This window comes from Hevea brasiliensis, chromosome 4, assembly GCF_030052815.1.
Source record: "Hevea brasiliensis isolate MT/VB/25A 57/8 chromosome 4, ASM3005281v1, whole genome shotgun sequence".
NCBI classification, from domain to species: Eukaryota; Viridiplantae; Streptophyta; class Magnoliopsida; order Malpighiales; family Euphorbiaceae; genus Hevea; species Hevea brasiliensis.
In genome coordinates this window covers 45358083-45380156 of record NC_079496.1, presented here as the reverse complement: position 1 = coordinate 45380156, position 22074 = coordinate 45358083, and the positions used below count along the sequence as shown (strand labels likewise).

At 35.2% G+C, this 22074-nt stretch overlaps 1 protein-coding gene and 1 non-coding gene across 2 annotated transcripts; one reads left to right on the top strand and one right to left on the bottom strand.

Moving 5' to 3' along the window:
- Positions 1–10151: 10151 nt before the first annotated feature.
- Positions 10152–11180, bottom strand: LOC131179449 (vegetative cell wall protein gp1-like). The gene is made up of 3 exons (XM_058146297.1): positions 10437–11180; positions 10262–10343; positions 10152–10171 (listed from the first exon to the last, which is right to left on the bottom strand). The coding sequence occupies exons 1-3, from the start codon at positions 11178–11180 to the stop codon at positions 10152–10154; spliced, it is 846 nt and encodes a 281-aa protein (XP_058002280.1).
- A 6081-nt stretch (positions 11181–17261) lies between these two features.
- Positions 17262–17368, top strand: LOC131179785 (small nucleolar RNA R71). The gene has a single exon (XR_009148671.1). It is a non-coding gene; the product is annotated as a small nucleolar RNA R71 (small nucleolar RNA).
- Positions 17369–22074: the final 4706 nt, after the last annotated feature.

Genomic DNA, 22074 nt, shown 5'->3' with positions numbered 1-22074 from the left:
TATTGAATCCTATTATTTCCTTTAGTCAACCTAAAATGTTGACCCTCGATGCTCTCTAGGTGAATTAGGTTTTAATGTTACCAATGTGTCATATTTAATATCCTTTTAGTGTTGGTACATGTTACCCAATTCATTTTCATGTATAGTGCATTTTATTGCAATTTGTCAGATTTCAGTATACTAATTTGACCTAGCCGGACAACCAAGTTTCCTTGGTTTTCGAGTTTCGGTCAAAACTACAAACATGTAGATCTATGTCTTATTGCACGTGGGGCAAAATTTCAGGTCATTCTGAGTTGTGTAGACCAAGTTATGGTCAATTTACCAATGCTGGACAGAATGCATCAAAATGGTCACTTTAGGTCACTTTTGGTTTGGCCAGTTTTTGGACCTGAACTTGTGCAAGCTATTTGACTTGGTTATGGTCATTTCTGGTGTTGGTTTCTTCATAAGAGTTGTAGATATATGTCTTAACTATTCATGGTAAAAATTTCAGGTCAATTGGACCTGTTTTGAGTGAGTTATGACCAAAATACTAACTACTACCCAAATGGTCAATTTTCAGGTTTTCAAAGCACTAATCCGGATTTGGTCATTTTTCAAGTTACCTTCCAAACAGAATTTTGGCAAGCTTCCTTCATGAAAGTTGGCACATTTTGTGCCTAGTTTCACCTCCAATTGGTCTCATACCAATTGGAGTCACACACTTAAGGTTCTAAGCCAAAACACACACTGCCCTACAACATACTCTTCATCACATACCAAAGGACACATACAACACTTACCAAGTCACTCCCTTCATGCCATTTCTGCTTTGTACCATAATATAAACACATTTAGCAACTCATTTTTGGTCATTTTGGCAGCTTATAACCACACTCAATATGCACATTATAGTCCAGAATTTTCCAAGTTCAAATTACAAACAATTTAATCACATGACAAGCTCATTTACATGTTCATACTCAAACCTTTATACACATATACATGCTGCCATAACAAGCACCATAATTCAACAATATAATTCCATAAACCAAACCATGAAACAACACATTTTGGTTCACACTTCAAGTTTGCCGAATTGTACATCCCTTTCAATTAATTTTCAAGCTTCCAAAATCAAGTGTACTATCACATACATCTAATATACATTATCCAATTTATTCCTACACACATAAATAGTTACATCAACACTTTAATCTACATTTACATGCAAGGATAAACTACTCTTATTGAAGTTCCATGGCTGCCAAAAATGGACCTTTCCCTTAACTCATCAAACTTTAAAAATCCTTCCACAATTCAACCACCCATAACATCCCTTCAAGGTTTAATGAAACAATAACTAAAAATACATACTTACCACTTTTGAAACTTTTAAAACCTCACCAAAACTTGATTTTCTTGCTGCCTATCTACTGCCCAAGTTGTGTAGAACAACTTTAGTGAAGGAAAGTGTAAGGAAAGTGTAAGGAAATTGGCTTAGAGATGAAGGATTGAAGCTTGCATGAAGCTTGCGAAGTGCAGCCATGGAGGTTTCCTTTCAAGAGCATTTTGGCTAGCTTTGGAAAGGTTAAAGAAGGTGAGTAATCTGTCCAAAATATGTTGATTACATATCCACTTAAGTGGAGTTAGTGGACCACTAACTTAGATTAATTATTTAATATTCTAAAGTTTTCATATTCCCACATTTAACTCCTATCTTTTGCCATTTAAATTAGATACCACCAATTTAATTTTTCATGACATTTTCCAAGTGTAATATCATTTATTTTTAATGGACATTTAGGTCAAAAGACAACTTGGGGTGTCAGATGACCACAATGCCCCTGTTCAGGTTGCATTCCCGATTTTTTGGTAACACCAAGTTTTGTCGTTTTCTCAATTTCTCGTCTTTCTTTGTACTAATTAATTAATTTTTCTTTGATATTTTTAATTATATTTATACTTCAATAGATGTTCATTTAAGTCTTAAAAATATTTTCCAGTATTCCTGCGGTCCAGGGCTAGTCAACAGTCCACACCGTAACTTCCCAGTGCGGTCACCCATCGCTATGGTTTTCGGCTCGTTTAACTTGGTTACATTTCATTGCTATTATTTTTCCTTTGTTTTTCTTATATTTTCCTTTCTTGTATTTCATTATTTTATTTCTCCTCACTAACTTTTAAAAGTAGTTCTAGGCATCCTAACTGTCCGGACAACACTGGTCACCGGAATAGTAGAACGCACTACCGAACATAGGGGTGTTACAATACATCCCAATAGATCAAATTTTCCTATATCTTATCTTTTTCAAGTCCACTAATATCCTAAAATTATTCTGATTACAATATCCACTGATAATTACTAACTGTAATATCTTTGCCCTCATCCAGAGCAATTCTATTACGACAACTTACTTTTAGGTCTTCTTGCCTTATATTAAGTAGGCTCGCTAATTAGCTTTATAATTTATGGTGTGTTAAAAAATACTTTTAGCTAACAATTCTTCCAAAATTAATGTCAATCATACTTGTTATTATAGTTTTAATCCTAAAGGACTAGTCACTAATACATCAAAATTTATTCCCATGTAAAGGAATAGTAACAGAACATATAGTTCTAACACTAACACACAACTAAGTAGTGCTGGGATCAAACAATAACTAATTATTTCATTCAAAAATTAAGAACTTACCAACAGCTACATCCGAAGTTTTTGTTCTTTCTCCTTGGCGCATAGTAGACGCTCTGACTGGTGTGCTACTATATTCGGCTTGATTCACTGTGTTATGGTTGTGAGGTGTACCAACTGTATTTCTATCTTGACTTTGACCAACTGTCTGTGAACTTCGGAGAGCAGATCGAGGTGCTCTAGTACAATCTCTAACAAAGTGTACAAGCTTTTCACAATTGTAGCAAGCTCCAGTGGCCTTACGACAATTACCCCCACATAGTTTGCCACGAACATGGCAGATACGGGCAGAATAGGAACTTCTAGTTGTTCGACGACTGGACCTTGGTGGCCTCTGCCCTGAAGATCTGCCTCTATTAGATCCATAACCACTAGGCTCTCCAGTGTTCTTCTTTTTTCGTAGTTTACTATTTGAACTTTGATTACTAGGTCTTTCATTCTTCTCTATTTCATATTGCTCTTGTGGGTGTTGGGTTTGTACTTGGGCTTGGGCTGACAGATTATCAGTCATTTGTTGATAGAAAGAGGCCATTTGCTGGGCCATTTGTGCAGTAATTTGTATAGGTGGGGCTGGTAAAATCAAGCTTCCAACTCTCTGAGGGGCTGGGGCCTCACTTTGTACTTCCGCTGTCACAGGCTGTTCTATTGTATCATCCTTCTCTTTCATATCTTTTCACAGGATTTTATATTTCCTGTATAACCAATACAAGGAGATTTCTCTCAATTAGTTCATATTTATGATGTAAATGTACTATATGTATCAAACATTTGAGCAGTTGTATTTACCGACAAAAAGATTTCAAATTCACAGTTCAAAATTTACTTTAAAACCATTGCTCTGATACCACTAAACATGTCACACCCTATTCCTCCATAAGATGTAATATGATCCCGTAGTACACCTAATGAATTACCGGACTTCAACTACTGGTAACCTATTAAATATACTACAAGGGATTTTAACTCAACTTTCATGAAATTTAAATCATTGATTAAAATCTGGTGTTATAAATTTTTTTCAAAATTTCAGCAGAGTGCCGGCTGTATTTTGAGAAAATAGTTTTTCAAACCTGAAAAGGAAAACACTCCCAGTATGTTTTCTCAAATACAACTCAAATAAACTTCATTCCATCTCATAATTCAATCTCAATATTCAAATCATTTCATTTTCAAACCAACCTCATCATAAAAGAAATATTTCATTGATTACAAGACTCAAAAATTAATATTACAAAACTATACAGGTAAATGAAATCTCAAATTTACATTACAATAATTTACATTTAATTACATATCAAATATTTTACAAGAGTTTTTATACAACTGCTCAAATAATTTACATACATATTATTACATGCATACATCAAACTTATGTACATGGGTATACCTATGATATACCTGGAGCTGATCTGAATATGTCTTCAAAGAAGCTTACTCAACTGTTCTATGCTCTTTTCACCTGCGACAGCATACAAAGCTGTCGCTGAGTGGTGAACTCAGTGATGCACAACTATAATTTAAAATCTAATACCATATATATGTTGACAGAATTATAACAAATAATTTGGAAATCTTGAACTTCATAAAAATTCCAAAGGTCAAAATAATCGTTGCTAATAATATAATCATTTATTAAAATAACCTTGATCAAGAATTTCAATTTGTCAAATCACAATTGAACAATTAAAGTAATTCCAGCAATTTATGGAAATAAATATTAATTTCAAAAAAATCAAGAATGCATATATCCCATTTGAAATCAAAATTCTTTATTATTCAAAAGCCATTCTTTATCTCACTAACTATGCAAGACTAATCCGAAAGGGCCATCTTTGGGGTGATTCTAACTCCCTATGGTCGGAGAGGTCGAATCGGATTCTAACTCCCTATGGTCGGGGAGGTCGAATCATCGTGCACAATACACATCACAATAATGAAACTTCCAAAAGGGCCATAACAAATAAGAACTTAGATCTAACCTCTAATAAGAGGAGAATCTAAGCCTGCGCACGTACCATGGTAATCAAAACAACGCTATCTCCATTGTCTTCTCAACAAATGGGAGAGACGGGTAATAACCTAGTAAAGCATCTATGGTGAGATATAAAACAATATCTTAATTCTCTCTATCCTTTTTGTGAGCACAAATCACAACACAATTCGATTCAAAGTCAATTCCAATATCTAATAATTTTTATGCTCAACACAATTCAAAACATAAATTTGTATTTTTCCATGGAAATTGCCCATCGCAATTCAAAACATATTCTATCAAAATATACCAAAACATAATTTATTCATTCCACAACAATGCTTAATAATTGTTAAAATATCATTTCACAAAGCTAAATTCATACATACTATAACAATTTCAATAATCATTGAATTAAATCCAATACTTGATAAACATAATGCAAAAGGAAAATACGTCATTTAGTCATATGAAATTTTCAGAACAAAATCAATTAAAAACTAACTATGCACAAACCTCTGATGAGTCACCTCTTGGCCTTGACTCAGTGGGTCTTTTCCTTTCCCAGTGTCTTTTCTAACTGAAACACACGATTTAAAGTGTTTCTGTACTCATTTAAATTATTTCTAATAATAAGGTTCAATAATTAAATTTTATTAGTACTATTCCTTTTATTAGTAAACCTAGAATGTTGACTTTTAATGCACACTAGGTGAATTAGTTTTAATGTCAATAATATGTTTCATTTTTCATTTCTCGCATGTTGATATATGTTGCCAATTTCATTTCAAAGCTTATTGCATTTTACTGTAATTATTTAGATTTCATGGCCAATGTTTACTGTCTATTGACCCAAGCTACAGTGTAAATTTAGCAGATTTCTCTTCACTAAATTTTTTCTCATTGTGTCTTCTTTAATTTCCTTTTTGAATCACTCCATTTGGATTTGTATAGCTCAAGTTATGGTCAATTAGCCATAACTAGGTCAAATCTAAATTTTAATTTCCTTTTTAAACATTTTCGGTTCTTGGTGTGACTAATCCGCAAGTATACGGGTCGTCTAAAGTAATAAAGTGATGAATCAAGTATCGTTCCCACGAGGATTTGCTGTTTGATTACTAAACTATGAATGAAGTGATTATTTGGGCTAATGATTAATAAATAAATGGTAAATGTAAATGAGCAAGGTAAATTGATTAATCCAATTGAAATGGGTAAAGAGCAAACAAATAAATTCTAATTCTAGCTCGCAATTAAACTAAAATTAACAATGGGTAATTTAAGCAAAAGTATAATTATGGTAAAAGTGATTCCAGAGTTAGGGGTTTATGCATAAATTAATTGGGATTTGTCTTGGGCATTCCAATTTTTAGGGAAAAATAGAGTTTGAAGGAAATTGATTTTAAATCCCTTTGATATCTTTTTCAAGCAAATCAAAGTGTATTCTAAAATAACCAAACCTACTTTCGTATGTATTTGATTATTTTAAAACCCATTAAGTTTTGTAACCAATAATTAATTCCTCTTAAAGTCCTAGTTTATTTCTAAATCTAGGTGATTTTAAGTTCCAATCCATGATTACCTATCAATGACTTTCACCTTTCGGTCCTTCAATCAAAGATTAACACAATACCCAATGGGTACCAACATTAGGCAAGTAAATCAAGCACATAAGGAAGGAATCAAAACTCATATTCATATAAAATAAGGAAATACCCAGTCCAAATCCACAAATTAATCTAAAACATATTTCCCAACTCTGAAATCTAAAGGAATTACTCACTCATAATGGTATTTACAAGAAATATAGATGAAAGAATAAAGAAAAACATGATAAAAGGACTGAAATGGGAAAACCCAGGTGGAAGAACCAAGGTCTCTGGTTTATGGAGCTCCAAACTCGTGCAACAGCTCCTTCTTCCAAGAGAGAATGGCGTATTCTCTCTCTCTTTCTATTAAATTTTCTTTTCTTTTTGTTTTTCCTCCCTTCCTTCCTCTTGTGGCAAAAATAAGGAAATGATGAATTTATATGGTCCCTAAAAGTTACCCTAAAAGTAAATAAAAGACAAGGAGTGGATAGGAAATGAGGTGTAAAATTATCCAAGTCAGCAGCACTATTCACATTCTGGGCATTTTGCTTAGGGTTCGGCTTAACCCTAAGCAGCTTCTTAGCAAATTTAGCCTCTGGTCGCACTGTCTGCTTAAGGTTAAGCAGACCTTCAGCAAATCTCGGCAGACTTATAGTAAAATGGACTTTTCTGCTCATGCTTGACTTGTGTTGCACCTTAAGCATTGCCGCTTTACCCTAAGCATGACCTTAAGCAAGGTCTCAAGCAAATTTCGGCTAGTTTGCTCTTTCAAGGTTTGATTTCTTCAACTTTCCTCCATGCTTAAAGAATCCCAAATTTCTTCAATTCACTTCCTATTGCACTCATTGATCTTCGATTTGCCACAAAATCCTATCAAAAACAACAAAATTACAAAAATCACATATAAAGTATCTAAAGTTAACAAATAAACTAAAATAAAGCTAAAAACATAAAATATACTAAAATATAAGGGCAAAATGGATGCAAAACTACCCTAAAATGCCTATATGAAATGAGTGTAACAAATTCCCCCAAACTCAAACCTTTGCTTGTCCTCAAGCAAATTAAAACAATTAATACAATTTGGGGTACCTTACCTTAAATTTATGAAAATTACTTATCCAAACTCTCAAGCTTACCTTTAGCAACCAACACACCGTATACCCACTTTCAAGGTGCAAAGAATTCAATCCTTACCAAAGTTATCACCGCTTAGCCTTGGGTCAATTATCCATATCATCAAGTCCAAACCAATCAATCACAAAGAACAATCATGCCTAAATAGACTATAAGGTAATCCATAAACTAAAGTGTCTCAAATAATGATGGAAATAAATGAATGGATTAATGATATCACAATCCCATAGGCAATTTTCCTATTCCAATCTCCACTAATGTAGCAAAACACCATCAAAAGATCAAAAGGACTTTCAAGGGTTGTAATGGGGCTAGGGGGGGTGATAATGTGGCTAACAAGAAAGGATAAAGGTAACAAAATATGAGAATAATCAAATTATTAAAAGATCAAGGAACACAAATTCTTTTTTTTTTATTTTTTTTTTGAATCAATTGGGAGAAGGAATTTTACAACTATTCACCAATGCTAGCATATAATTTTGAAGCTTTTAGAGGGACTACATAAATAACATTGACTTTGAATTACAATTGTCCCTTTCAATTCACCCCCAAACTCATTTCTCTGTATACTTGAGTGGTGAATTACTTTACATACCATAATTGAATTTGCTAGCCTTTTTACTTTAGCCACTTCTCCCAACTAATTATTATTATTATTAATTTTTTTAAGTGTATCTATCACTCAAAGAATTATTCTCATGGAGGGTAGGTAAGTGTTTGGGTTTATGGCTAGGCATTAATGTGGGTTCTAAAGGAATAAGAGGGATAAATGTAGGCTCAAATTGGTTCCAAAGGGAAATTTTTAAGTGAGGTTGGCTAAGGCTAAAATATGGGTTTAAAATTCAAAGAATGCCTAGATCATTTCTTTTTCAAGTGTATGCTATGATTTCGCCTTGAAAGGTTTAGGAAGATTGTTCTAGGATTGGTGAGACATCAATTAGCTACTTCTCACCTTAGAGTTTTCTCTAAGCACTCAAAGTCAATGCGATTGATTGGGTGGCCCTTGGCTAAGAAGATATAAACTAAAGCAAGAATCTAATAAATTTGCACCTATCTAGAACTTTCAATCCATCAAACCCTTCTAAAAGTAAGCTTAATTGCTCTTCAAAGCAACTCTCAATCCTTTAAGGATAAGATAAAAATTTATTTTTATGATATGCATGATCCTAAAATGAATGCATAAATCGAATTAAAACTAAATTTAATCTATATGAAAACTATATGCAAATGTATGCGTATGAGTATAGACCTGTGTGTGGTATATGTATAAGTGTATGGATTATCTATATATGGATGAATGAAATGCAATAAATGAATGAATGAAAATTTTAAAGATTGTGCAAAAATTTTGCCCTCACCCCCAAACTCAAATGAAACATTGTCCTCAATGTTTAAAATGAATGCAAAGATGGGCAAAATTGTGAGAATTACTCAATTATTGAAATTTATACAATTGGGGATTAAATCAATATAAGCTCAAGAATTCCAAAATTAGCTCAAAATGATATTAACAATGAAGCTTTAGAGAGAAAAATGTGAAAAAGTATCCCAAATGTATGAGTTTACACTGCTCAAGATGTTGCTTAACCTGTTGCGTAGGGTAAAGCGAAAGCATAAGCATTGGTAACATACCATAAGCTTAACTGGTGTAAGGGAAGCTGTTACCTCCAACTGATGTGGAACAGTTGCGGCTCAAAGAAAATTTGTGCAACTCATCAATGTCAACAAAATTAGGATTGAAGAAAAGATAAAGTGCTAAAATAATGTTCAAGAAAATGAAAGAGTGTAAAGAAATAAAATGTAACAGTTAAATCAAAAATTAAACCAAGAAACATTCAGAGATAAAATAAAATAAAGTAAACTAAAGGAAAGAAGTGCAGAGATAATAATAAAAACCAAGTACCAAAGTATTACAACCATGACCAAAGTTTGAAAATTAAAATAAACAAATTACAAAAATAAACTTAAAACAGAAATTAAAACTGCTGCTACTGATCAAGTTCTGCTGTCAAGGCTTTTCTGCTAAACCAGGGTGTGCTTCATGCTCTGCAGTAGGTTCATTGTGATCCGAAGCTTGAGCGGTTCAAGTTTTCTCTAAGTCTTTCATTTCTTGAAACATGGCTTGGCCCCAATGATATAAGTTGTTGTAGGATTGGGCCAGTTTGTTGTAAAGCTCCAGCATTTGAAGTTGATGTTGCTTCTGTTTCTTTTTAAGAGATAAAAATCTCTTTTTAAGTTTCTTTTCTAGCTTCTTCTTTTGGTTAACCTGCTCCTGACCCATGGCTTCAATTTTGATTTCTAAGTTTTTCAAGGTAGCAAGAATTTCTGTGGTGTCAGGTGAGGGAACAGATGGTTGGACAGTGAAATTTGTTATTCTGGATTCCAAGGATTTTAAGATGGATAAAATGTCTGCTGAAAACTGTGGGGTAGAGGTTGGTTGTGGTTCTGCTGGTGCAAAAGTGGTGGGGTCTGCAGTACCTGGGGTATCAGGATGCTGCTGTAACAAAGTATAGGTATGGCCTATTTTCTCACAAACATCCATATGCAGCAACATTGTGCTGTCTATATATGATTCCCCAGAAACTGGCAGCAATTTATATAGACTAGCATCAAAGCTAAATGATTTTGCTATAGCAGTTATATACCCCCCAAAAACAATACTACCTTTAGTATGCTTTGTGACAATTTGGTGCCAATGAGTAGCTATGAAATGGGCTGTACTTACTTGTTTTCTCTCCTTCATGCACCACAAGAGAAACAAATCCCCAGCACCCACAATCAATTCTCGTGTCCCCTTCCTAAAACAGTGTAAGTGATGAACCTATGGAGGTATTTCAATACATGGTCAACTATCCTAGAGGCTTTTGCAGTCCTCTGTCCATAATAACCCCCAAAAGGTGCAATGTCCTTCCAGAATTGAACAGGGTCATAAACAGTTTGCTGCCACTTAATGTTTTTATACCCCGAATCCTGAAAACCAAAAATTGCATTCATAGCACCCATGTCTAACTCCCTATCAATTCCAGCACATCGAAAATATATCATATCTCTATGTTCAGGCACTGTTGGTTTGAAACTCAACCTTAGGGAACTCAAAAATTTGAGGGTTAGATCCTTGTACACTGGTTCCCTAATTTTAGCAAAATCAGTCCAGCTAACAACATCCAAATAGGCAAAGACAGAATCATAAATGCCTAATTCTTTCAAAATCTGCTCATCCATATACTTGTTTGCCAAAATAGTTTTAGAAAGTAATTTCTCATATGCCTTTTTCATATCCATATCCCTAAAAGCCCAAGGTAATGGAGAAATTACCTCCTCTATAGTATCTGCAGATGACGCAGGTGCTGGAGAGTGTAAGGGAGACTGAGTTATTGGTGTTTGGGTCACTGGTGCTGGAGTTTGTGAGGAAGACCTGGTCCTTTTGCTAACTGGTTCAGAGGACGGCTGAGGTGGTGAATTCAGGTCGAAAGGAACAGAGGGTACTCGTTTCCGTTTTCCGACAGGGGTTTTCTTAGGTTTACTTGCAGCATTTTTTGTTTTGCCTTGGGATTTCGTTTGAGTAGGCACAGGTTCAGGCGCTGGTTCTGGGGAATGGGAATCGGGAATTGGCGTTTTATGTTGTGGCTCAGATTGCGGCGAGAGGGGAGTCGGCGGAATGAGAGGTGGTATTTGGCTTGGGGGTGGTGGCGGTGACTGGGGTGGTGGTGATTGTGGTAATGGCGGCGTTTGTGGTGGCGGTGATTGGGGTAGTGGTGGACTGGGGCTGGGGTTAGGGTTTGCGGGCAATGAAGATGGAGTACCCATTTTAGGTCGAAATTTGCTGAGTTTGGGTTTGTGGGAAGACCACATTTTCGTTCTTACCATTTTAATGGAAAGGGAGAAACTGTTCGGCTTCCTGTAAAGATTGCCGGAAGAAATGGCGTGGGAAAAAAAAAATCGACGAGGTCTATCGGGAGTGTTGGCGGAGGCTTTTGACAAATTGGCGGACATCTTGAGCTATTTTAAATTGTGGGGCAGACCTGTTGTAAGATGGGCCATGCTTGGGGTTAAGCATAAGGTTCAGCAGAATTTGCTTAAGACTCTGCTTGACAAGCAATGTCATCAGCAAGTTTCGGCAGGTTTTGAGAAAAATTGTGGTTTTGCTTGCCAAAAACAGTCTACAAGCTATGGAATTCTATCATGACCCCCAGCAATTTCCAAATACATACAAACACCATAAAATTGAGGGATTTAAGTTCATCATCTCTTAGCACTCATCAAACACAATATATTCATTTAGCTTATGTAAGCATTTTTCAATTTAGGCACCAATTGTGACTACCCTTTTGCACATTCAATGAAATGGTCTCCTTTCTAAACTTATACCAAAAGCATATTTTCAGCAGCATTTGAGACAAGTTCCAAGCATTCAAGAATTGCAGAAAAGACATAGAAATTGACCTTTTTAGCAACATGAACAGTAGCATGAACAGTAATAAAAATCTGCAGATTACAAAAACTAGCAGTAACTCAAACAAAAACATTCAAATTCTAACAGACTACAAAAATTATATATACACTAAAAGGTAAAACTTAACAAACACTATTTTTGCACTTCAATAAAGCTCACATCAGTCCTAAATATCAAAATTGATCCTCATCCAAGTTGTATATCACAGAATTTACACAAAACACAAAATCAAACATGTGCTATCAAGTAGACTGCAATATCAGCAATTTAGCACAAGTTTAAAGGTGTTACTGTTCACAGGCACTCATAAAGTGCAGAATTTTGCTTTATACTTGCTCTCTTTAATTCTTTGTTTTTGCCACAAGTGTAAACTTGCCCCATCTTCATGAATGACCTATAAAAGATAAACAAATGTCACTTTTGAGATTAATGGGGGTGAAAACTGAAAGTGAAATGAAATGGAAAATTAATGAACTATAAAAGGATACGCTTGGGTTGCCTCCCAAGAAGCGCTTGTTTAAGGTCTTAAGCTTGACCTTCCACTCCAATTCTCCTAAGTATCCCTGACTGGAGAACCAAGCCATGAAACCTCTACAAACTTTTGCGTGGGTTCTCCAACAATATAATGTTTTAATCTCTGCCCATTAACTTTGAAAGTCCCTGAGGTCTCATTGCCTATCTCAACAGCTCCATAGGGGTATACTTTTATAACAGTGTAGGGCCCTGACCATCTTGACTTCAATTTTCCTGGAAATAACCTTAACCTAGAATTGTATAGGAGAACAACATCACCTTCTTGAAATTCTTTCCTCCTAATATGCTTATCATGCCATCTCTTAGTTCTTTCCTTGTAAAGCTTGGCATTTTCATAAGCATCCAATCTAAGCTCCTCAAGTTCATTTAGTTGCAGCATTCTTTTTTCTCCTGCAGTCTTTAAGTCAAAGTTCAGTATCTTTATGGCCCAATATGCTCTATGCTCCAACTCTAAAGGTAAATGACAAGCCTTCCCATAAACCAATCTAAATGGGGTAGTTCCGATAGGAGTTTTAAAGGCTGTTCTATAGGCCCAAAGAGCATCATCTAACTTTAGTGACCAATCTTTCCTCGAACAATTCACTGTTTTCTCAAGAATTCTTTTCAGCTCTCTATTGGAGATCTCCACTTGACCACTAGTTTGTGGATGGTAGGGTGTTGCAACCTTATGCTTCACTCCATATTTTTGCAATAATCTTTCAAATTGATGGTTGCAAAAATGAGAACCTCCATCACTTATAATGGCACGTGGAGTTCCAAATCTTGTAAAAATGAACTTTTTAAGGAATTTAATCACAACTCTAACATCATTAGTTAGAGATGGTATAGCTTCAACCCATTTGCTTACATAATCTACTCCAACTAAAATATATTTGTGTCCCAAGGACGATGGAAAAGGTCCCATGAAATCAATGCCCCACACATCAAATAATTCCACTTCCAATATGTTTTGGAGGGGCATTTCATCTCTCTTTGAGATATTACCCATCCTTTGACACCTATCACATGCATTTACAAACTTCCTCACATCCTTAAACATGTGTGGCCAAAAGAACCCTGCTTGAAGAACTTTTTCTACAGTCTTTGTCACACTCATATGACCCCCATAAAGTGAAGAATGGCAATCTTTGATAACATTCCCTATCTCCTCATCAGCTAAACATCTTCTAATCAGCCCATCTCCACATTTCTTGAACAAAAATGGTTCCTCCCAATCATAATCCTTCACATCAAAAAGAAATTTCTTCTTTTGCTGCCATGTTAAATCAGGTGGAAGGATTCCACACACTAGATAGTTCACAAAATCTGCATACCAAGGGGTTTTTGCATTCATAATTACTAACAATTGCTCATCAGGAAAATAATCATCTATTGGGGGCTCTTTTCCCAAATTGTCTCCTTGTTCTTGCCTCAATCTAGATAGATGATCCGCTACCACATTTTCTACTCCTTTCTTATCTTTAATTTCCAAGTCAAATTCTTGAAGGAGTAACACCCACCTTATCAATCTAGGTTTAGCCTCTTTTTTCTGAAGGAGATACTTGATAGCTGCATGATCCGTGTACACTATTACCTTAGACCCCACAAGGTAGGACCTGAATTTGTCTACTGCAAATACTACTGCCAAAAACTCTTTCTCTGTAGTAGAGTAATTTATTTGAGCATCATCTAAGGTCCTACTTGCATAGTATATTGCATACACCTTCTTATCTTTCCTTTGTCCCAAAACAGCCCCAATGGCATAATCACTAGCATCGCATATTAACTCAAAAGGTAATGACCAATCGGGTGGCTGCATAATAGGAGCAGATATCAAAGCTTCCTTTATCCTGCAAAAAGCATTCATACAATTAGTATCAAAATTAAATTCCACATCTTTACTCAATAAATTGGTAAGAGGTTTAGAAATCTTAGAGAAATCCTTGATGAATCTCCTATAAAATCCAGCATGCCCCAAGAAACTCCTCACTCCCTTCACAGATGTTGGGGGTGGCATTTTCTCAATAATTTCTACCTTTGCTTTGTCCACCTCAATACCCCTGTTTGACACAAGATGTCCCAAAACAATTCCTTCTTGCACCATAAAATGGCACTTTTCCCAATTCAAAACTAAATTGAACTCTTCACATCTCTGCAAAACCTTAGACAAATTAGATAAGCATTCATCAAAAGATTTACCATACACAGAAAAATCATCCATGAACACTTCCATAATGTCCTCAATCATGTCAGCAAATATGGACATCATACATCGTTGAAATGTAATAGGGGCATTACATAGTCCAAATGGCATCCTTCGATATGCAAAGGTACCATAAGGACATGTGAAGGTAGTTTTATCCTGATCATCTGGGTGAATAGGGATCTGAAAGAACCCTGAATAGCCATCCAAGTAGCAAAAATAAGAATGATGAGCTAGTCTCTCAAGCATTTGATCTATAAATGGTAATGGAAAATGGTCCTTTCTAGTTGCCTTATTCAATTTCCTATAGTCTATACACATTCTCCATCCAGTTACAGTTCTTGTAGGTATTAGTTCATCATTTTCATTTTTCACCACTGTGATGCCCCCTTTCTTAGGTACAACATGAACTGGACTTACCCAATTACTGTCAGAAACAGGGTAAATGATACCTGCATCAAGCAATTTCAAGATCTCCTTTTTCACAACCTCTTTCATGTTTGGATTCAATCTCCTTTGTGATTCTCGAGAGGCTTTATGGTCATTTTCCAACAAAATTCTATGCATGCACACAGAAAGATGTATTCCTTTAATATCATCAATGGTATAACCAATTATCCTTCTATGCTTCCTAAGAACTCTCAATAATTTTTCAACCTCACAATCAGTCAATTTAGCATTAACAATCACAGGATATGTAGAATTTTGCCCTAGAAAAGCATACCTGAGATTTGTTGGAAGAGGTTTCAACTCTACCTTAGGTGCTTCACTTTTCTCAAGCTTTGATGATGAAGTTGTTTCTTGCTTCAAGTTCCCAATCTTTTCAATATCAGCCATAGGCAATGGTGGATTTCCTTCCAAAATTGTAGCATATTCTGCAGCTTCCTCAATCTCATCCTTTTTTTTTATGTCATGAACCAAACAAGCTTCTAAGGGATCTTTAGGATGTTGCTTTTTAAGCACTTCTCTAACCTCTTCATCTATCACATCAACTCTCAAGCATGAGTTTGAATCACCTTTCTTTTTCATTGCTTGAAACAAATTAAATTCAACTTTCTCTTCCCCAACTTCTAATGTAAGCCTCCCATTTTTTACATCTATCACAGCTCCAGCAATAGTAAGGAAAGGTCTACCAAGAATAATAGGAATGTGTACATCCTCCTCCATCTCCAATACCACAAAATCCACTGGTATGAAAAATTTCCCAACTTTCAGAGGAACATTCTCAACTATTCCAATTGGAAATTTAATAGATCTATCTGCTAACTGTAGTGATATGGTAGTAGGCTTCATTTCTCCAATCTTCACTTTCTCATAGATAGACAATGGCATCAGACTAACACTGGCTCCAAGATCGCATAAAGCCTTATCTATACTGATATCCCCAATGTGACATGGTATGGAGAAACTTCCAGGATCTTTCAGTTTGGGTGGAAGCTTATTTTGCAAAATGGCACTGCTTTCTTCCGTGAGAGCTACAGTCTCAAATTCCTCCAATTTCTTCTTGTTAGATAAAATCTCCTTCAAAAATTTAGCGTAAGAAGGCATTTGTGCTAAAGCATCAGTGAAAGGAATAGTCACATGCAAAGACTTCAATACCTCCAAAAACTTCCCAAATTGTTTATCCAATTTCGCTTTCTGAAACCTTTGTGGGAATGGTAAAGGTGGCATGTAGGCTTTAGGTGCAACATATTTGGGTTCTTCCTCTTTACTCTCCCTCTCCTTACTTCCTTTTTCTTCAATTGAATTTTCTTTCTCAGCTTCAATTCTAACTTTAACTTCAGTTTGTTCATCTCCTTCTCTGCTTTTCTTTTCTTCAACTTTCTCTTCAATATTTTTATCCCCATTCTCCAATATTTTTCCACTTCTCAATGTAATAGCCTTGCAATGCTCCCTAGAATTTTCTGGTTGGCTAGGAAGCTTCCCAAATGCTTTGTTACTTGAAGAGCTAGCTTGTTGAGCTATTTGATTCTCTAACATCTTGTTGTGTGTTGCCATTTGATCCACTTTAGATGCTAATTGAGAAATCATTTCTTGTTGACTTTGATGGCTCACAAGTAGAGTTTCAATCATAGATTCCAATCTAGCTGTCTTGTCTAGTTGTGCTTGTTGTGGTAGAGGTGGAGCAGGTACATTTTGAGGTTTAGAAATTCCAGGAGGAGGACCTCTATTCTGCTGAAAATTCTGATTTTGTTGATATCCAGAAGGTTGCTGAAAATTCTGATTTTGCCCTTGTCTACCTCCCCAAGAGAAATTTGGGTGGTTTCTCCATGCTGTATCATAAGTTGCAGAAAATGGGTTACCACCTGGTCTTTGATTGTAGTTCCCCACATAATCCACTTGCTCACTTGAAAAATCTTGATTAAGTGCAGAAAAATCTGCTGCACAATTGACATTTGCAGCTCCAATTTCTAGTGAATTACTAGAACCTCCGGCTGAAGAATCTACTTTCATACTTAACTTGTCCATCTTCTTTGTCAAAGCATCAAACTTAGCATTAATCATATTCATGGCATCAAGCTCAAACATACCAGCTGGTTTCTTGATCTCATTCCTCTCACAACTCCATTGGTAGTTGTTATAAGCAATTTTATCAAGAGCAGAAAAAGCTTCATCTTCAGATTTCTCCATAAGGTCACCTCCAGAAGATGCATCAATTGTACTCCTAATAGCTGGTGAAACTCCATTATAAAAGTGTTGAACAAGCATCCACTTAGGAATCCCATGATGTGGACATCTCCTTTGCAAATCCTTGTACCTCTCCCATGCTTCATACAAGCTCTCATCATCTCTAGGTTTAAAAGAGGTCAGCTCATTTCTTAGCTTAGCTGTCTTGCTTGGTGGAAAATATTGAGCTAAAAATGCTTGAGAAAGTTCATCCCATGTTGTGATAGAGCCCGGTGGCAAAGAATGTAACCACTCTCTAGCTCGGTCCTTCAGAGAAAAAGGAAATAATCTGAGTCGAATTGCATCATCAGAAACTCCATTTATCTTCAACATATCGCTGATCTCAAGAAAGTGTGCTAGATGCACATGTGGACTTTCACTTGGATTTCCTCCAAATTGTGCTTGTTGTACCATTTGACAGAGTGCAGGCTTCAGTTCAAAATTATTAGCTTCTACCCTTGGTCTTGTGATACTTGGCATGAAATCTCCAATGTTAGGATAGGCATGATCCTTCACAGAGCGGTTGTTATTGTTAGCCATTTCTTCTTGTAATTGCTCTTGCTCTTGTGCTCTTTCTTGTTGTTGTTGAGCTTTAATTTCAGCTTTTCTCCTCTTAGATTCTGCTCTTAAAGCTTTTGCTGTCTTCTCTATTTCTGGGTCAAAGAATAGATTGATTTCTTCACTTTTTGTCCTTCTCATAAAATAGAGCACCAGAAAAACAAAAATAAACAAATTCTCAAAGTAAAATGGTAAAAAGAAAATAAAATAAAGTGCCCAAATTAACCAAACAAACAATCGTTTAATATCAAACAAAAATCAAATCCCCAGCAACGGCGCCAAAAACTTGGTGTGACTAATCCGCAAGTATACGAGTCGTCTCAAGTAATAAAGTGATGAATCAAGTATCGTTCCCACGAGGATTTGCTGTTTGATTACTAAACTATGAATGAAGCGATTATTTGGGCTAATGATTAATGAATAAATGGTAAATGTAAATGAGCAAGGTAAATTGATTAATCCAATTGAAATGGGTAAAGAGCAAACAAATAAATTCTAATTCTAGCTCGCAATTAAACTAAAATTAACAATGGGTAATTTAAGCAAAAGTCTAATTATGGTAAAAGTGATTCCAGAGTTGGGGGTTTATGCATAAATTAATTGGGATTTGTCTTGGGCATTCCAATTTTTAGGGAAAAATAGAGTTTGAAGGAAATTGATTCTAAATCCCTTTGATATCTTTTTCAAGCAAATCAAAGTGTATTCTAAAATAACCAAACCTACTTTCGTATGTATTTGATTATTTTAAAACCCATTAAGTTTTGTAACCAATAATTAATTCCTCTTAAAGTCCTAGTTTATTTCTAAATCTAGGTGATTTTAAGTTCCAATCCATGATTACCTATCAATGACTTTCACCTTTCGGTCCTTCAATCAAAGATTAACACAATACCCAATGGGTACCAAGATTAGGCAAGTAAATCAAGCACACAAGGAAGGAATCAAAACTCATATTCATATAAAATAAGGAAATACCCAGTCCAAATCCACAAATTAATCTAAAACATATTTCCCAACTCTGAAATCTAAAGGAATTACTCACTCATAATGGTATTTACAAGAAATATATATGGAAGAATAAAGAAAAACATGATAAAATGACTGAAATGGGAAAACCCAGGTGGAAGAACCAAGGTCTCTGGGTTCTAGAGCTCCAAACTCGTGCAGCAGCTCCTTCTTCCAAGAGAGAATGGCGTCTTCTCTCTCTCTTTCTATTAAATTTTCTTTTCTTTTTGTTTTTCCTCCCTTCCTTCCTCTTGTGGCAAAAATAAGGAAATGATGAATTTATATGGTCCCTAAAAGTTACCCTAAAAGTAAATAAAAGACAAGGAGTGGATAGGAAATGAGGTGTAAAATTATCCAAGTCAGCAGCACTATTCACGTTCTGGGCATTCTGCTTAGGGTTCGGCTTAACCCTAAGCAGCTTCTTAGCAAATTTAGCCTCTGGTCGCACTGTCTGCTTAAGGTTAAGCAGACCTTCAGCAAATCTCAGCAGACTTATAGTAAAATGGACTTTTCTGCTCATGCTTGACTTGTGTTGCACCTTAAGCATTGCCGCTTTACCCTAAGCATGACCTTAAGCAAGGTCTCAAGCAAATTTCGGCTAGTTTGCTCTTTCAAGGTTTGATTTCTTCAACTTTCTTCCATGCTTAAAGAATCCTAAATTTCTTCAATTCACTTCCTATTGCACTCATTGATCTTCGATTTGCCACAAAATCCTATCAAAAACAACAAAATTACAAAAATCACATATAAAGTATCTAAAGTTAACAAATAAACTAAAATAAAGCTAAAAACATAAAATATACTAAAATATAAGGGCAAAATGGATGCAAAACTACCCTAAAATGCCTATATGAAATGAGTGTAACAGTTCTGACTTTACTAATTTATCTAGATTGTTTATAATCACATCGGGGTCTAGCATTCTTCATAAGTATTGTTGCCCTATGTCTCAGGGACAACCAAAAATTTTGCTTACCATTTTTTTAAGTCTTATAGAATTTTTTATAGATAAATTGTTAACTTGGACTCAAAGGTCCTTTATTGGCATGGTCCTCAATTAGGTCAATGGCTTTGACCTTAAATACTGACCTTATACATTTATAATTTGAGGAAGTTGTTTAAAACAAAGTTTTAGGTCTCTTTCTTAGCTTTCCAAATTGGTATGGCTCATTTAAATTGGACACTTCTGGTGGGAGATATGCTTATTTGAATTTTCTGGATTTTATGGTCAATTATGCTAATTCCAGATTTAGTGTGCCAACTTAACAAACTTAATTGACCTAGTTCCCTTGATTTCTGGGTTTTGGTCAAATTACTAATATTGTAGATCTATGTCTTATTGAAATTTTGGGACTGATTTCATGTCATTTGGAGTTCTATGGACCAAGTTATGGTCATTTTACTATTGCTAGTCAAGTTGCACTTATATTGCAAAGTTTAGGTCATTTTTAGGTCAAAGTCAATTCGGCCAGTTTTTGTAACCTAGCTTGTGCAAGCATTTTGACTTGATTCTGGCCATTTCTGGGCTTTGGTGTCTTCATGAGAGTTATAGCTCTATCTCTAAGCTTTCCATGGTATAAATTTCAAGTCATTTGGATTGTTTTGAGTGAGTTATGGCCAAAATACTGACTATTGTTCATATGGTCAAAATTCTAGGTTTTCATGTCATGCAATTCCGAATTTGGTCATTCTTTTAGGTCACTTCTAGGCAGAATTTGGACAAACTCTCTACATGAAAGTTGGTCTATATTGAGTCTAGTTTTACCTCCAATTGGCCTTATACCAATTGGGATCACACAATTAGGGTTATAACCCTAAATGCATACTGCCCTTATACAATTCTTCAATAGCACAAACATTACACATTTAAATTCTAAATCCTCAAACTCCCATACCTAAATTCTGGATTCATCACATTCCATACTCATTCATCACAATTCAAATTGGTCAATTTGAGAAATCTATACAAGTTCTTAATATGCAATACATAACCCTTAATCAAATGGTCAAAATTAACCATAATACACATAGAATAACTAACTAATACACATGAATTTAACTTAACAATTTGCCATATACTTCCACTAATGTATTACACCATAATTCAATATTTATATTCATGAAATTAGCACTCTGCAATGGACCTCAATACTGCTGAAATTCATCATCTATCAAAGTCTTCAATACCTCTTACAAAACCCAAATTTAAATATACCAACTTCACACACACACATGACAAAATTTGACTACACATATAATACTTTAATTAACATCATAAATCACTTTCTTTACACATGAATTAATCAATCTCTTACTTCTTCCATGGCTGCCTAAATTGGAGGCCATCAAATACACTTCCATTTCTTTAAATTTCTCACCCATTCAAGTAATCCCAACATTAATTCAAAGTTTACTTAAGAAGGAAAGAAAAATTGGACACTTACCTATTTTTGAAGCTTGCTAAACCTCACCAAATCTCTTCCTTTTTGCTCCCTATAATCTGCCTAAGAGGTATACACCACTTTTAATTAAGAAACATGCAAGAAACCATGGCTTAATCATGGTAGATGGAGCTTGCATGAAGGGACGGCAATGGAGGTTCTTTAGGAGAAATGAATTCTGAAAAATGAAATGGAAGAGATGAAGATGAGTGTTAGTGCTGCCCCTCTTAACCACTAATGTTTAAATAGTCCCCTTAGTGCTCCACTTAGGTGGATTAAATGTTTAATAATCCAAATTTTCCCTTAATTGTAATTATGCCCCTAATTCCTCACTATTTATATTTTATGTCAAATTTTCTATTTTCATGATATTTTCAAAATTTAATACTACTAATTTTTCATGGACATTTAGGTCAAAAGTCAACTCTAGGTGTTAATTGACCAAAATGCCCCTCTACGGGTTGTATTTCGGATTTTTCGGTAATACCGATTTTTGTCAATTTCTTGATTTTTCGTTTTTATTTATACTAATTCATTAATTTTTTTTTGACATTTATAATGTCAATTACACCTCTATAGGCCTTTAATTATGTCCCAAAAATTATTTTCGAGGGTTCCCTGTAGTCCAGGAGTCAGCAATTGCCTTCGCCGTAACTTCCCGGTGCGGTTACCCATCGCAACGATGCCGGCTCGTTTAACTTAGTTTCATTTCTTCTCTTTTCTTTTTCCTTAAATTTTCTTGTATTTTCTTATTATTTATTGCATCATTTTATGCCTTCTCACTATCACTAAAGTGTAGTCCCAGGAATCCTGACTTGTCCGGACCGACATCAGGTATCGGAGTAGTCGAATGTACGGGCT

Bases quoted from the DNA above. Each gene is read 5' to 3' on its own strand.
- LOC131179449 (XM_058146297.1), bottom strand. From the start codon at position 11,180: ATGGGTACTCCATCTTCATTGCCCGCAAACCCTAACCCCAGCCCCAGT. The intron at 10,344-10,436 runs GTGCCTGAACAT...TTTGGTTTTCAG, and splicing joins GGTTGAGTTTCAAACCAACA to GATTCGGGGTATAAAAACAT. The intron at 10,172-10,261 runs GTTATTATGGAC...ACACTGTTTTAG, and splicing joins GGACATTGCACCTTTTGGGG to GAAGGGGACACGAGAATTGA.